This window comes from Harpia harpyja, chromosome Z (genome assembly GCF_026419915.1).
Source record: "Harpia harpyja isolate bHarHar1 chromosome Z, bHarHar1 primary haplotype, whole genome shotgun sequence".
Classification (NCBI taxonomy): Eukaryota; Metazoa; Chordata; class Aves; order Accipitriformes; family Accipitridae; genus Harpia; species Harpia harpyja.
In genome coordinates this window covers 95017819-95035406 of record NC_068969.1, presented here as the reverse complement: position 1 = coordinate 95035406, position 17588 = coordinate 95017819, and the positions used below count along the sequence as shown (strand labels likewise).

Genomic DNA, 17588 nt, shown 5'->3' with positions numbered 1-17588 from the left:
TTCCTTGTAAAAGCATTCTAGTATAGCTGCTGAGATGGGAGGAAGAAACCTCACCTTGATTTCAATGTTTTGTTATAAAATATTATTTATTTAAATACCTTTTCATAGGCTGTAACTTTTAAGTGCTTAAGACTACTGAGGAGCAATCTAAGTCTATTTTTAAAGAATGTTTAGATAAAAGCCAAGACATCCAAAACAGAACAAAACACAGATCCAAAAACCTCTGCAGTAGTCCTCTCCATTGGACCCATGAACTTCTCTGCTTTATATAGAACATAATGATTTCTTTTCTTGCTGTTTGCAGGTGCTCCTGACCCAACAGCGGGTGCTAGCATAGATGATGAGAACTGCTGGCATTTGGATGAGGAACAGGTCCAAGAACAGGTTAAACTCTTCCTCTCCCAGGGCGGATACCATGGATCAGGGAAGCAGCTCAATTTGCTTTTTGCAAAGGTGTGTCAAGTACTCTAAACCTTCCCTTTTTTCTCTCCCCCATTCCCAAGGCCAGTCTGTACTTGTTCGCATCTTACTCAAAGTCCTGTTGTTCTAAAACAAGACAAAGCCTTGGGAACATTATGGCAGCTTAATAATGAGTTGTACAGCAATGGACTGCAATCTGATGTGTCTCGAGATCAGTGTAAGGATATGAAGTAACATTTCAACCATCTGCAGCTTTGCTGTTCTCTTCCTTCCCACCCCCAAAATGTTGGAGAAACCTGTAGAAATTAATATTGCAGCAGTTGGCGTAATACATCTGTGGATTACTTGTGGAAGAAGTGTCTTTGAAGAATTGCAATGGGATACTGAAACCAAAAATAGTTAAAATTGGGAAGGCAGACTTTTTTCTACTTAAAAATTTCACATCACATATATAAATTGCATTTCTTATTTAACAGCGGTGGAATATTTAACACTGCAGCATATTGTCTGTACTGCGATATCTTTGTATTTTCAAGTTTGTATTAAAAGACTCGTTTCCTAGGTGCGAGAGATGCTAAAGATGAGAGATTCAAATGGAGCTCGCATGTTGACGTTGATAACAGAACAGTTCATGGCTGACCCTCGTCTGTCACTTTGGAGACAACAAGGAACTGCAATGACTGACAAGTATAGGCAGCTCTGGGATGAACTGGGTAAATGCGCAGACTTCAAAATCATTTAGGTGTTCATATGTGTAATGAAGAAACAATTACATATTTGGGGTGGAGAGAAACTTTACTGTGGTACTAGGTAAAGCAGGTTAGAGTTTTCTGCAGTTTTACTTGTTCAGTTAAGGTTGGGTGAAGTTGAATTTCTGATCTACAGTATGAGACAATTGCAGTTGGAGGAGAGGAAGCATGATGTGAAACAAGTACAATTGCAACAGGTTGTAAGTACCTGAGGATCTAAAAAGAATAAAGCAAAAAGTGCAAACATAGCTACACAACTGAGAATAAGTATATAAGCCACTAGTGCTAAACTGGAAAGGTTAAGGAAGAAATTGATTCACCACTAGAGAGAAATACAAGGCAAAATAGAAGATTCATTAGCAGTATGAGAAGATAGCAACAAAGGCAAGTAGAAGTCCATTACTGAGCAGGAAAGGAGATCAAATAACAGAGGGCTAAAACAATTAACACTGCTTTACGGGAAGGGTCAGCTGCGACCAGATATATGACTTAGTTGTGCAATAGAGAGAGGATCACAGGCTGAAATGGGAAAGGTATATGTAAACTGGTAGGGTCTGAAGGCACTTGCTCTGAAGTGCTCCGGAAATTTGCTAATCTAGTTTTGAACTACTGCTTCAGAAGTTCTCAAAATCTGTAGGGGTCTGTGGTAAGGAGGGGTAATTCAAAACAACTTGAATGTAAATGTCACCAATATTTTGAAGGTGGGTAGGTGAGTGCAAAGAACATTAAGTAACCACAAGCATTCCTTTCCTAGGTATAAGGTACTGGAACAAACTTGTAGCCAGTTGGTGTGTAAGTGTGTAGAAGATAGAAGAGATAAAAGACAACCTGAATTATTTAAAATACAGTGGTAAATCTAATTTGTTTCTCTAAAAGATAATTCACAGAGTGTGTAAGTGGAGGGATTAATATGTATATCTTAGCTGTAGTAGGGTTTTGGATGCTGTCTTGGAGGCTTTCTCAAAGCAAGCTGAAGATACACGGCCTAAATGGAATCAACTTGTGGTTCATGGAACTTGGAGTAGTTACCTGTGCTCTCACTCAATCTGGAATGACAGTTCAAGTTTAGACTTAAAGGAGTCTGTCTTGAGATGAGTTCTGGTCAATATTGCTATGCCTGACTTACGTGGCATGGAACATAGAAATAAATAAATATTAAATAACAAACAAAAAACTTTACAGATGATGCCCTATGGGACATTATGTAAACGCTGCAGAGAAGAGAACCAAAGACCGTAATGCTCTTGATATATTTTAATGGTCCAAAACCAAGCTAAATGAAATTAAATCCAAGCAAGAATAACATGCTTCATTTAGAAAGGAAGCATCAAAACCAAAACTTAAGTTTTCCACTGTTAAAGATGACCATGATTGATTGCATGTTGACTGGTGGGGCTAAGACTGGATATAACCTGTTCAGCATAAATTATGTTCACTCTAAATGAATCATTAGGCTAATAAAGCACTAGCTACCTAGTTGAGATTATAGACCTCTGTGGTGGAAGGACTTAATATCAGAGCAGGTAAAGCTCTGTCAGAGAGAGTGTAGATACAACTACTTGTCTTCAAGTGTAACAACCCTTTTAGTGTGTCATTTTTATGATGCGTTAGCTTGTTGGGGAATAACAGTTTTTGCCAAGCAGGGCTTGCCTGGACATGTATGCAGCAAAATTGTATCCCACCATACTGAAAACTGGAGGGTCTCATGCTTCATTGCTTATGTGGGTTGAGCTGGTAGGTGGTGGGAGAGGCAGAAATGTGTTCTCCGTTACCTGTAGCAGTCTTACCACATGCTGCCAATAAACATAAAAGGTTTTGTTAAATTTTCTTAGTGGCTCCTCTTCTTGTTTCATCAGTTTCATGTTAACATCATTTTCTTGACAGCACCTGTTTGAAGGTAGAGGAGGTGGAACCTCTCTGCCTGCAGCATTGAATAAGCAATATTTTAGATTAATTGAATTGATTAGTTTACCTCTTTAATCAGAATTGTATGTGACACTCCCAAAAAGCTGCAGAGCGGCCTCCAGCCTCACCACTACCTCAGCTGCTGTATTTGCAATCTGAGGCAGACCCTGTTGTTTCAGCCCAGAACTGCTCTGCTGCCTCTAACATTATCAAAATATGTTGATTGTGTACTATGGTTTCAATTGCAAATACATTTCAATCACTTCAGGTATGCAGTAGGCTAAGGGTAGAACTTAACTTGGTTCTTCCTCCTCCAGCTTATGTTTATGTTGCTAAACTGTCCCATTTCCTCCCCACACCAGTAGAATTCCTTCCACTGGTGCTTAGCAAGTTCCCTCAAAATGGCTGTTAATTGGATGAATCTCTCCAGCCTGGCTCCTACCTTGTGTGAAAGTTACAAACTGCTACCATGTTTCTGCTAGGATTTCGCCTTGAGTTTCATTCAAATTAAACACATACCTTTTTCCAGGTAAAATGTACATCTCAAAAAAAAAAAAAAAAAAAAAAAAAAAAAGTGAATGTGCAAAAGTTGAAGGAGATTTTAAGGGAGACCAGAATTACAATAGCAAGCTGCAGAAGGAAGAGCAGGATGGCCGTGGCTGGATGGCCCTGTGCCAGCAGTGGCAGAGATAACTCAGACATTGGGTTTAAGGGGGTGATGTTATCACTGTGTTCTAAAATAATGTTGGCTTCCTGTCTTGTCATCTTCTAGGATGTCAGAGAACTAAAATATCGATGAAGAGAGTGAGTCAGGCCTTTACATACTTAACTTTTTGTATTTGTTCAGAGTAATTTGGTAGTGGCATACATGTATGTCTTTCAGAAAAACAAAGTTTTATCTATGATCTCATTTACTTCACAGGGAGGTGGCAATTTAACATGGTAGTTACGGCAAATTTTAGGACATAAAAAGTATGTAAATACAGACTCTGCTTAATAAAGGCTTGCTTACTTGCCCTGGTATGCTGTTGCCCAACTGCTAGGCATATGGCCACTTTGTCAGTTCAATCTTGGCATAGGTTTTTAAGCATACTTAAATAACTTCAGTTTTGCTCCTTGGCTGGGTCACTTGACCCTTTCACTAGAACTTAACTGATGCTGCCTGCCCAGCATTGGAAAGGGTACTGGAAAGACTCAGTGGGCTCTGATCAGAGTTCCTGCTGAAGTTTATGGTAAATTGTTGACTTCAATAGAAGTCAGATTGGATTTGAATGTTTGAAGGTGCTGATATAAAAAAAAAAAAGACACCCCCCACCTCACAAATACTTCACATCTAAGTATGGACCTGACTGTTTCCTAATACAAAGTCCTAATTCTGTAAGCAATTTATGATTCAAAAGCCTCAAGTTAACAAAAAGCCTTACACATAACTAGCTAGTTGTCCTTCTCAGGAGGAAGAATATAATAATTAGGCTCAGCAAATTCTCCTGTTGTACATCAAAGAATGGGTTGAGCTATATGCTGCTTGTGGAACTCTAAAGGTGTAGTATTGGAAAGATCAAGATTACAGGTCAAAGCTGTAAGGCTTGTTGATATACTTCTCATACTAGGAGAATTTAGATGCAGCTTCAGTGATGCACTGGTGAATACTTCCAACTTGCCACAGTAATACATGAATGCACTTCCCAGAGTTTAGAGTGGAGTTGGAATTCTTCACATTGATGCTGTTTAAATGGTGTCTCAGTAGATAAATTTCACATGCTGATCTTTAGGTGTTTAACTCTTGATGACCATGGTTGAAGACTTCAATATATCAGAATGATTAATTATCTGAAGCACCTTGGTTTGCCTTTTAAATTAAATTGCATTGGTAAAATGGGAGGATATGGAAATGCACAGTAAGTATCTGCTGATGCCTGTTGAGCTGAGATCTCTGTTTTGAAGAAAAGGTCAGTTAACCTTCTTTGTAGTCTAGAGAGAAGAAATGGACCAAGCACTCTTACTACAGCAGTATTCATTAATATTAATCCATGAAAAATTAAGTAAAAGTTGCTTATTCTCTTCAAAAGTAAAAAGATTTCCTTAAAAAAGGGGGAAAATTTGACTTTGTGCCCCAGCCCAGGGATCATGATGGCTGCGAGGCTCTGCTTTGGAATTAAATGTTGAGCACTGCCAGATGCCAGACATCGGGAAGAGGCTGAGTTTTGTCGGCAAATGGGATCTGCAAGTTAATTGGTGTTTTCTGCAGGCTTCTGGCTGTGAAATGAAATTGGAAGCCCTTTAGCCACATGGATAATACAGGACCTGAATACAAATGTCACATGTCACCATCAGGGCCCACTGTGAAACAATAGTGTTCCCACTCGAACACTGCGCCATTACAGATCATTTAAATATGGGGATTACATTTAAACTAAAAGCCCCATTTGCCTTTTACTGCAATTTAAATGTCCTCTTAGCAAAAGCTAAGTGACAAATTAAATGAAAAAAGTGCCCACATTTTTAAAGCTGTAATGCAAAACAACCTTTTATTGCTTCTCATGTGCCACGAATGAATCATTATACTTGTCAACCCTAAACCAAGCCATAATTGGAGCAGCTACTGTTATCAAAGCGGGGCTGCTCTTGTGACAGCTTAATAAAGCTGAAACTGTTAAATTAAATCCCAGATGCTTAATCTGATGAAAGCAGTCAAGTAGAAGGATCTAAGACAAGTATCTACTGCTTGGTGGAGTGATGGAGCCCAACAGCTTGTCAACACGTACATTACAGGATCAGATATTTTTTTTTTTGTGAACTACCATTTTCAGTATCTTTATATGCTTTTTCTTGCCTTCGTGGTGAAGAAACTTCACATAATTTGCATGTTTCAAAACAAACGTTTTAGTGGATTTCCTCCATTTTTATGTTTAAGAACTTTTCAAGGGGGAGGGGAGCTGATTTTTTTCAAGTTGAGGATTAATTTCTTGTGGAACAAAAGTATGATGGCTGTGTCATGGGGAAGAGGGTGTGTCCAAAGAGCTCTTGCAAGACAAGGCAGTGCATAAAATTGGCAAATGTGTTCTGGGTTTGCATCGTGCTAATCCTGGTCTTTTGTTGGTTGTCTTATTTTATGATGTTAAGGAGAACTTAAAAGGTATTCTGTACTTCCAGCTGGGTAGTCACCACATTTTAATGCATCAGCTTCACCTGTTTACCTGAACCACTTGTTGTTATCTAAAGGTTTTTAAGCATAGGAACCTCTCAATGATATTGCCATAAGCCTTGTTCATGGGATAAAGCTTTCCTGGGTGACATCCTTAGAATCCTTTCTGTGGCGCATACTGAATGGGTTGTTGTCATAAAGGTGTTTCCTGAGTAACATGTCTTTGCCTTAGCAGTTCTAGTCGTCTTAGTAGTTTTTCACTAGCACATTGCCCTGTTGTGGACTGCTTTTTAAATGTTGGAAGAGCCTGTTGGTCTACTTTGAGTTCACATTTGCTGATATTTTGGCCACTTTCTGGATTAGAGTGTTAACATTTTTGTGTTAAAATTTAAAACTAAAATACCATTTTACAAGGTCATGTCATGTAGAGAAATAGTGCAATACATTTCCTGAAGGATCATGCCTAAATTTTTATTAGTAACACTTCGCTCATCATCTAAAACTTAATTCTAAATGTTGAGTTTAGGCAAGGAATCATTATAGATTAATTAAGAGAGATTTAATTACCATTTTGCCATGAGCAAACTAATGATTGAGTGTTAAATAATGTTTTTTTTTTTTAAATCACTCTGAATTTTTCTGATAAAAGTTTTATATTCCTCTCTAGAAAATACCAACTTAGATTCTTTTAACCTTAACTAAATGAAGCTGTTCTCCATCTATATTTCTATCTCAGGCATTCCTTCCCTTTGTAATTGGAGAGACAAATTTGTGTGAATGGGACATGCCAGCTGTTCTAAACAGATTATCTCTGCTTAGTACTTAAGTGGAGGGCGGAAAAAGGACAAAAGCAGCTAGGGTTGTTGCCAGTATGCCTCTAGAGAAATTCCTTCCTGATGCCAGATTTGATGACTACTTCAGGGCTGCCAGGAAAAAGAATCACTGAAGTTAAGCATTCATTACAGTTTTTGTGCTCTAATACCATTTTTCTGGAGCTGCGTACTTCATGCAGTCCCTTTTTAGGATCATGCAGTAGAAACATTCACTTTTTCCTGTATTTTATGGTATTTAAAAAATGGTACAGCAAGGCTCTCAAGTTTCAAATTTGAGTGCAAAGTTTATATCCATACTTCTATGATTTCTTTGACTATCCCAAGTTCTAATTGCATCATGTTCTGCCTTAAAGCTAAGGAGAGTACCAATGCCCTGCACATGTAGAAAATAAAGTTAACTTCAAATTTCTAAGTTTAGATTAATCAGTTGCACATAGTACATTTCTGGCCTTGAAGTGAAAGCTGTAGGAAGACCTATGTTTCAAAGGAGGTGGGATGCACCATGCTTTGCACCATTTCCCTTGGTCTTTCCTTGTGGGACTTTGTGTCTTCAACTGTATCACATCCAGTAGGCTGTCTTTGCTTAACTGATAATCCTTCTCTTTCTTTCATTTTGTTTAGTATTAGCTGCCATGGTGTAGTTGCCATACAGTTATAAAACACGTGTGCCTTCAGTTCATGCACTTAAGGTTACACTTACTTTTCACAGAATAAGATGTTAATATATGTCAGTGTATTTGAATGATTTGTGCTATTGGAGGCACTAAATTAACAGTACTTCTGAGTTAGCATCACAAGATAATTTTGCTGCTCTAAGGCCTGGGTTATGGATGACAACTTAAAGAAATTGCTGTCATGGCCCTGGAGTGTCTTGGTTGTTGCTGTCACCTTCATTTCCCTGGTGAATGAAGCCAGGCTGCAGTTGTGCAAAGACAGGTTCTGTCCATCTTCTGTGAGGATTATTTCCTTCCTCCTTTATTATTGCCATGTGCCATAATGGTGTATGAGATGAGGGTATATGAGGCCAGAGTATGACAGTAAGTGGGAGCTATTTTCAAAGAGGGTATTCTTTCCTGTGGCATTTATCAGATTTGAGGAATAATGGTGAAAGTAATTAACTTTAGTCGATAAGCATAGCTTGAGAGGCTTATTTTTAATACCATACAGAAAGTTTGGGTTTCCATTTAGTTCAGTTGGATGGAAAGTACTTTTACTGCAGGAGCCAAATTTCTTGAAATACCCACATTAAAACAGTTTTTGAAGTTTTTATTCCTAAGCTGTTGAACTGATTCACTTACAAGTGTCCTAAAAAATTGTTCTATATTGGAGCTGGTACAAAACTTACTGTGGCCCTAACTGGAATCGTGACTGCTGGGATTAAGGGCAGTTTTACTATGAGCTCAAGCTGGTACTTAGCATTATTTTTTTTCCTTTCTCTCACTCTTTATTTTTAATACTTCAGTAACATAAAGCTGCCATTTAATTTTCCAATGCCGCTTTTAGTAAATACTGGAGCTAGAGAGAAGTAATAGATTTATGGAGAGGAGTTACTGAATCTTGAGTGATTTCTGTGTGCTTTACTATGGTCCAGCAATCTAGCCTTGTGATATTTTCCAGTTTTCTGTCTTGAATGCATACTGGAAAAATAACTGAAAAATTGGAAAAGTAATTTAAAGTGAGAGGTGCAAGAATGTCAGCCTGCTTGGGTCCATCAAAGCAAAGCAAAGGAAGTCCTTTTATAATTTAAGATATCTACATAGACTAAAAAATGGATGGGGAAGACACTTCTGCCAAGCAAACAAAAGGTGGCTGAAAATTGTAATTGGAGCTGGACAAATTTAACTAATAACTAGAAATTAGGTTAGAATTTTGAGTTGTGGTAGCCAGGCAGTAGATAGTAGATCAACTAACCAGGAGCTGTGCTAGATTCTTGTATTAGAAATCTTAATTGAAGTATGCTGTTTTTGTAAAAACTCAACAATCACTTTTGGACTGGAAGATGAAAGTAACTCAGGATATTTTAGAGTAGGAAAGAATTCAGACTAGGCAGTCAGAATGTGTTCTTCTGGCCAGTTACAGTGGGTTATTTACATTCTGTGAGCATAGTTGTGGCAATCGTACCTTTTTCTGAACTTCCCACTATGCAAGGGAGTATTTGTACTTGCTCTGCTTTTTAAAAAAAAAAGAGAGGTATTTTTCATCCCTTTATTTTATGAATATCTTGTTTTGTTTGAATATATCAAACTTCCCAGTTTTGCATCTTCCTAAAAAATTAACTGAGAGGAATTATCTTGACAATAAATTTAAATAGAGGTAGGTTAGTGTATTTATAGTTAGTAGTCACATTAACTTTTCTTCTGAAAATTGTCAAAGTTTCTGAAAATAGGCTGTGAATACTGAGAGTGTATTACCAGTTGAGATATTTGATAAAATCCCTGATTTCTGTTTTGGGCAGGAGCATACTTTGTGTTCATCACCTAGCTGTAAATATTGGCAACTACTTAAAATTGTGAAGAATCATGTTAAGGTACTCATAAAGGAGTATTTTTGTATTATTTGTGCTAGTATTATTAATGCTTTTACCTTCAATTGATTGTGAACAAACGAATGAATAGTTCTGTGAATATTAGGGAAGTTCATCAGTGAGACTTATTTGCAGGTGCTTTATAGTTTCTTCTAGCTTTGTAGACTAATAGTCTGTGCCTTGCTACAGTGATTAGGTTATAGGGTAATATAAGTGCATAGAGGGGCATCTAACATATGTGTGACAGATCCTAAGTGCTCTCTTAGGGAGAGTGTAGTCTTAGGCTATGACACTGTAAATTGTACCTTTCAAGCAAATTTCTGTTCTTATACAAAACTCTTTGGTCAAATGGCAGAGTGTCTGCAAAGATGCAGCAGTTTTTAAAACAAACTCAGAAAGGCGTAACCCAGCACAATGCGTGCATGCAAAATGACAGAAGTGCTTGGTTAGTTCCTTTTTCCATTGTGCTAAAAGTTGAAAACATAGGAAGACAAGAGCAGTTTTTCTTTGCTTGACTCACAGAGATCAGAGCATGTAGTTGATGATAGCTTAGAATAGAATCTCAATATGTAAATATCCGTTTCCTTTCAGCCAAATACACATGTGCCTTTAACCCTTGGAGCAGCAGTATGCAGCAAGAGAGAAAGGGAAACTTAAGGAATTAGTAATTTTTTTTGTCCCTGGGTTACACCTCCACTCCCTCTAATGCACATTCAGAGTTTAGTGTGCCGAAGGGCAATGATTCCCTCTTGCCATCAGTGCTGCAGGTAATCTATTGCATTAATCAGCCAGCTAGTGTGAAATGCATAGGGAGTGATTATACTATCATACACAATGCAATCAGCATGAAGCACTTGTCAAGACCGATACATCAAAGTTTAATTCAGTAATAGAGCGAATTAGAGCAAAATGAAACATTCTGTTCTCCAAGAAACACAGCACCCATAGAAAGCCTTTTTTTTCTGAAGGCTGCATAGAGAAACCAGGATGCATTAAGGAATTTTTTTTATGACTAAAATTGCAACTTGGATCCAGCTGAATGCTGAAGGTACTTTTCCTTGGGGTTGTTATCAAGGAGAGAACAGCACTGAAGTGCTTTGCCTATCTTCACTATTCCATAAAAGCAACTGTTTAATTGGAGCATTCTCCAGTGGGACTTCTGATTATGCTTTGTTCTAATGGAGATCTCTCTGTGCCTGGAGGAGGGAGGTGGCTTTGCCAGTCCTTCTGAAGGCACTTGTCCTTCTCCTTGAGAAGCAATAAATACCATGCACTACCTCCTTTGAGGTTTCCAAGTGGCTGTCCCAGTGAAAGTCCAGGTGTAAACCACTTTAAAATTCTTCACTGACACTTCTACTTTAAAGGGGTCATAGGTTCTGTCTCCTAGTATTGTTTCTATTCTGGCACTTCCAATGCTGGAAAATGATGCTTTTGTAATAGAATTGGTTAGGCTCAAATGGGGCACCGTGGCAAGTATACAGCAATTACTGAAGCTGATTTGTCTGTTGCACAAAGGGAATGATCTTGACTACCTGGCTTCATTTTCTTTGAAATGATCAAATGCTACTAACCTGATAGCTTATGGGGTTTTAGTTTTTGAGAGAGATGTGCATTAATGGGAAGGGCAAAGAAATGTCACAGTAGAGGTGCATCCGTTACTTCCATATTTTTATTTTGCAAATAAATGGATTGATCTTAAGTATATTAAATGTAAAATTCCAAAGCAAAGGCCAAGTCTCAGCCATTGATACACAGGTATTGTAAATGAGGAAATACTGAACCAAGCTTAGCTACACAGCAACCCTGACAAGATAGCATAAATATTTCTAGGAAAAGCAGATTTCTTGGGAAGACTGTAATCACAGTCAGAAGAATTGTAGGCTGGATCTTCAATCATGGTCAGTGTCCTAGCCCCCCACTAAAATTGTTGCCATCACCACCTTCCTGTTTACTGGGGCAAGAGTAAAATATAATGGGATTTGTGAAAACTGAGCAATGCTTCATCTCTCAGGAGAGTCTGTGTACATTCCTTGCACTTCCTTTGGCTTCGTGAATGCATGCATATACAGGATGTGTAATTTTTTGTCACTACTTGTAAAGTCACTACTTTTACAGTGAACTGAATACTTCTTAATGTTTTTCAATTTGCGTATTTAAATCCTAATCAGTGTAAAGGCGTGCTGACCCTTTTCTCCCCCATGAATTCGAAGGTATGCCTGTCTACTGAGAAACACACAAGTACTGATGTTCCCTTGTATGTACGAGCAAGGTGTGCGTTGTGTAAAGCAGTAATGTAACCTATGGTTTTTTGTGGTGTGAGGCACACTAGAGATGTATGACAACCGTGCATTTTCAAAAGGAGGACTGTCTGAACCAAAGGTGTGTTTTAGCAAAGCTGGCTTTTTCCAGGTCAAGAGGATTAGTATTGAACCAAAATAGGCAATTCCTCACAGCAGTATGATGGTTCTAATATTCACTCCCTTGTGAAATTAATACCAAATTACAGTTGCAGTAGGTCTTCTTTTCCAGTTATCTTCTGTGGGAAAAATTTCTGTGTATTGGGTTGTGATAATGTTGCCACTGTGCTGTGAGGAGTTCTGTATTGGAAAGATGTAGGTCACAGTCAAGGGACCCAAATCAGAACTTTACTTTGGGTTAGTAGCATGTTGTTTGCAGAGGGGCAAGATGTGTCAGCCTGCTGAGAACCAGTATGAAAAGATACCTGGTGCCTGAGGAAAGAGAGACAGGAAGAAGAGAGCAAGCTGTGTTAGAAAAACAGAGTATGTAAACACAAACACATTCTCTGTGGGTTTTTGTTTGGTTTGGTTTGTGTTTTTTTTTTTCCTTTAATGAGACATTTGTTCATATTGAAGGTGGCATTGGTGACATCATTAAATCTAGTCAAACAGGTAAACTTGAGAATGCCAGGAATTAATTTTGGGAACTTCTTTTGAGTATAGACCAACAGCAGTTTCCAGGCTGAAGTCACTGGAAATGGATTTAGATACGTTCCTCACAAATTACAAGTAGCTGCCCTTCATTTTTTCCGGAAGCTTTGTCTGTAGTAAGAGGTAAGCGTGATCAGCAGTTTTCCCTGTATGGGAGCCATTAGGCAGAAAATAGACAATTTCTTGTTTGAGGCCAGTGTAAGCCTTCAGGTTGGTGGTGACATTTAAGGGCCAGCTCAGGGGGGTTTCCTCTGAGAGTATCAGAGAAACAGGAAGAATATCCTCCAGGCACCTTCCAGTTGGTATGTGGTAAAAATCTGGGCACAAGTGAACATTTTCTTCAGACTTTTCAGCGCTAGGAGCAGGACAGGAACCAGTGAATTGAAAAAGCCAGAATGGAGCAGATGTCAAGGGAGGGGAAAGGCACTTAGGAAGCACGAGGAGGAAGAAGTACAAATACAGGCAAAGGTACACACGCTAGGGGAAAAAAAAAAGGAAAAAAAAAATCACACACAGCCCCCCCCCCAACCAAAAAACCTAGAAACCCAAATAGGCTGAAGAGTGTGGGGTCATTGGCATTATGCATCCTTCTCCCAGATGGTAGCCTTTGTAGGACTACAGGAGCTGAGCCCGAGGCTCTTTCTGTTCTCTTCTCTTGGTGGAGTTTTGTCTCACACTCCTCTTCCTGCAGGGAATGGGGCAGCTGTGAAAGCTGGGAGAGATGTCAGACATGCATGCAGCTCGCCCTGAAGTCACTGGGAGCAGGGTGCAGTTGGGCTCTATTGAAATTTTAAGTGGTTTGTGTGGGGTTCATTAGAAATACACTTGTCCTTGTGCTTCATTTGCATAAAAATAGCCTGGGTTTCTGAGACAATCGCTGCTAACAATGTAGTTATGCTTGACATAGTTTCCCTCTTTAAACCAAAGAAGTTTTAAAGGATTTTGGTACTTTGGGATGTCTCTTCCCTTTCCTGCCTCTTAGATGTACCTCATGCATAGTGGAGCTTCTGAAGAAGGCAAGTGAATTCCTTTACCTCTAGTGGTGTTTCTGAGACGTGGAAAAAGAAAAGGCCACTCATTTTATAGGGGCATGGTGTAGTCACTAGTGTGTGTTCTGCCTTGATGGATGATTGAAATACTTACCAAATGCAGTTAAGGTATTCCACTTTGCTTTTGCTTCAGTCTGAGAATACAGGGAATCTGGTTACAAAATACTGGCTTTTTTTTTTTTGTTAGATGCTGAGGTACAGTGTTGTCTTGGTGCCCTCAAGTGATATTTGATTTTGAAAATAAATAAGCAAGCCCAACCTAACTATTCTTCAAGACTTTCCAATATGCCCTGTCTTCTGTTTTGTTATGCAGATTGCAAGAAATATAGTAGTTCTGTCTTGGGCAGTGCTGAATGCATTGATGCTTAATATTAAGAACCAGTTGTAATTTAACTCTGGAGAGTGAAGTGTGTTGACAAGTGTGTCTACAGAAAGTCATATGATTTGATTTTAAAAGAAGTTTTTAAAAATAGTATTGGCCTTATTTACTCCCATGGCAAGTTTCAGACACTTTAAAAAAACCTCAACAAAACAAACCCCAAACACTTGCTGTACTGTATTTAACTACTATGTAGTAATAATCTGCAGCAGTGTCGTGTCTCTGGTGTTCTGCACTGTACCATATCATGTTCTGCTGTGGTTTTCGGATTTCTTTGATATTACTTCCCCATTCCATGTTGGTCTGAGTATCGGGGGACTTGCAACCTTAAGGATCAAGCTGTGTTTCCACTGGTTCCTGTGCTGTTGCATACTGACATGCCGTGTTACTTTAGGAATGAATGTAATGTGATGGCCTGTGCTCTGGGTATCCATTTTGCATTCTCAGTTAGCAAAATAATACTTGAATTTTATTATCCTGGAAGAATCAGCTGCATTTTTATTCTTTTTTTTTTTTTCAGCCTGTTATGAATATTGCATAGTTTAAGTGTATTCTCTGAATCTCTTGTAGTGTATAAGGCACGCTCTTAATGAGCAAATGAACTGTTGCTACACAGTACTTTCAGGTGTCTTCATGCTTCTGTCAAAGTTCACGCTGATGAAGAAACAGCTGATTTAGAGAAAAATCTTGCCATTTGAAAATGGTTGCTAGAGACCCTGATGCATTTTATGCCTGCCCTGCTGTATAGTCTCAGGGAGCAGGTTCCAAAGTGATGGTATGTGTGAAATGTTTGCGCAAATTAGCTTTCCCTTCAAGCTCCGTAAACAGAAAATGTAAAACAAATTTTTTAGTGTAACCAAATTACTGAAGTAATTGTAGTAAAAATATCTTACTCCTATTACACTGCACAAAAGCAGTGTTTACTGGATCTCTGAGACCCAGATATGTTTGGGTATGAGTTACACAATCAGCAGTACTTCTGCTGGGTTCTGAGTGTGGAAGTATATGTTTATAAAATACATGTCTTACTAATGCACTTCTTTGGTTCCTGTAATGTGAAGCTGGAAGATACATAGTTCTTGTTCATAGAAAACAACATTCGCTTCTGGTACAAAAATCAGAAGAAAAACTTGGGTAATTGCCTGCTGTAACTTTATGTGAATTCTTGTTTGCTTTTGACTGATATTGCTGTCTGAGCCATAAATTGTGAACACTGGATTTTCTAATACAAAAGACCTCTTAATGCCTTTTAATTGAGAAGGTTGGCTTGGTACCGTCTTTCAAATGCTTCAGATGGGCCACGCCAGCTCCAAGATCCTGCGTTGGGAATTCAGTCTGCCTGGTGTTAGGCATAGCTGGGAAGCAAGCAGTGTAGCCTTTGAGGGGAGAAAAAGTGTTACAGTATAGAAGTTTGCAATTAGTCATTGGCTGCTGCATTTTTAATAGAAAACATAATTTAGCAATTTTTTTAAAATCAGGTGCTCTGTGGATGTGTATAGTCTTAAATCCCCACTGCAAGTTGGAGCAGAAGGCCAGTTGGCTAAAACAGCTGAAAAAATGGAACAGTGTGGATGTTTGTCCCTGGGAAGATGGAAACCATGGAAACGAGCTGCCCAATTTAACCAATGCTTTGCCTCAGGGTGCAAATGCTAACCAAGGTGAGCCTAAACATATGCACTGACTGCAACATATAGTATAACCTCTATCTTATATACTCTAGCCTTGCAGAATTCAGCATTCTTTCCTGGGACAAGTAACTTGTTGAGGATTGACCAGCCAAAATTTTTTTCACTAATGTTATCCTTGCAGAAAGGATAAATAGGTGGGGTTTTTTGTGCTGGGGCTGCAATGTTTTCAAAGGAAGTATTTGTGTTCAGTTAGGTCTTCTAACTTTTCACTTGGTGCTTCTAAATACGTGTTGCATGAAAATTGGATGTCCTTGAAGTATGTAATGTAAAAGCCTGTTGTTTCTTTGCTTGACTATAATCTTGTATTCCTTCTGGTGTTGGGGTTTTTATTTTGTTTGCAGTTACAAAGCCTTTGATACCTATTTAAAGAGAGATCTGTTGCAACTGCATTAAACTTGAGTGTGTGAGAAACTAAAGCGGCTATCTATGGGATGTGCTCTGTATGTACAGTCTGCATTGCCAGGTGTGTGGGGGGTGCAGAGGCAACACTGCTGTCTTGGAGGAGGGGTCTCTTCTTACTCGATATCATGTTTTCTACTCTAAAATGTGATTATCAAATGTGACAGAAGCCTTGTCCAGTCCTCTTCAAGCTAAGATGGCTCAGTAACAATCGCTAGTAAATGGGGAAGATGCAGCATATTTACCTGGGAAAAAACCCTCATAATCCTCAAAACCCTCAGTATTTTGATATGTATTTCATACAGTTGTGATAAATTAAATGCTTGGGAGGTGACAGATTTGGACTTAGATGGGTTTTTCTTTGTTTCTTTTTCTTGGAAGATTACCTCTGAAGTTAATAGACTTGGTTCATTTTTAAATCTTGCAGCTAGCCAGGGACAGAATTTCATTCAGCGTGTAACTCCGTACAGAAGTGTTTTGCTTTCTGTATCTCATGATGCTCAGCCCAACCTAGGCAGGCTGGTTGTAACTGACATGGCATCTCAATGTTCATAGACATAGTGCCATGTCAACAGAGCAATTTTGCCACAGGAAGGTGTCCAGTAAGGATTATGTCAGTCCCATGGCCTCAGTACCTCACTTTCTTTGCAGTATTTGTATACGTTTATGACAAAGAAAAATTACCCAAGTGCTCAAAGTTAATGTTACTTCTCAAAGAGAATAACTAAAAATTTTGTCATGCAATGTTTATCTGTCCCTCATCCTGGCAGCTCTGGGTCTGAGTAGGAGAGAAGCTGGGGATGCTTGAGTAGCTGTGCTGTATACTTTCTAGCTTGTTTTCAGGGGAGTTCTGTACGTGCTGTTGAATGTCCTTCATCTCTAGCTGTTCCCTCTGCAAAGTCCTGGTTAGCATCAGCCATGCTGGTTTGTAGATATCTCTCTCTGAATGCAAAGTGAATGGCACACACTTCATCTGAGCTATTGGGTTAATAATAGGATGTGAAATGTCATCTGTGGGCTGCTTGGTGCAGAGGGGGGCAAGGCAGGCTGCCATCAGTTGGGGTTGGTGAATAGGCAGAAGACAAGAATACTGTGAATGACTGATTCACATATGAATGAGTAAAAGCTGATGCAGCTTTCTGAACTTGTGAAAATGACAGATTCATCGAATAGGCCACATCGGACGGTGTTCACTCGAGCCATTGAGGCGTGCGATCTGCACTGGCAGGACAGCCACTTACAGCACATTATCAGCAGTGACCTATACACCAACTATTGTTACCATGACGACACTGAAAACTTGCTCTTTGACTCTCATGGGTGGCCCCTCTGGCATGGTAAGTGGCTAAACCGGAAAGACGTTTCCATGACTTGCTGCTTTGTTCATTTTCTATGGCATTATTGGGGGGGGGGGGGCGGGAGATGAATGAAAAGCCTGGCAAAAAGAACAGAGGCTTCCTTGAAATGCTGGCTCAGAAGTAGTCCTTTAAGTCTCTCTTGCATAGTTTTAAAAACAAAACAAAAAAACCAAACAAAAAAGCCCTTTTGA

The 17588-nt window shown here is 39.0% G+C and overlaps 1 protein-coding gene across 3 annotated transcripts in view; it reads left to right on the top strand.

Annotated features, from left to right (window-relative positions):
- ZSWIM6 (zinc finger SWIM-type containing 6) overlaps window positions 1–17588 on the top strand; it is a 111886-nt gene that overhangs the window by 72233 nt on the left and 22065 nt on the right. For 2 of the 3 annotated variants that reach the window (XM_052775654.1, XM_052775657.1), the window contains exons 3-6: window positions 305–453; window positions 983–1133; window positions 15431–15610; window positions 17200–17376. In XM_052775654.1, the coding sequence (XP_052631614.1) occupies window positions 305–453; window positions 983–1133; window positions 15431–15610; window positions 17200–17376 (657 nt within the window). The remainder of the gene's footprint in view (window positions 1–304; window positions 454–982; window positions 1134–15430; window positions 15611–17199; window positions 17377–17588) is intronic. The other variant, XM_052775656.1, reaches the window with a different exon arrangement.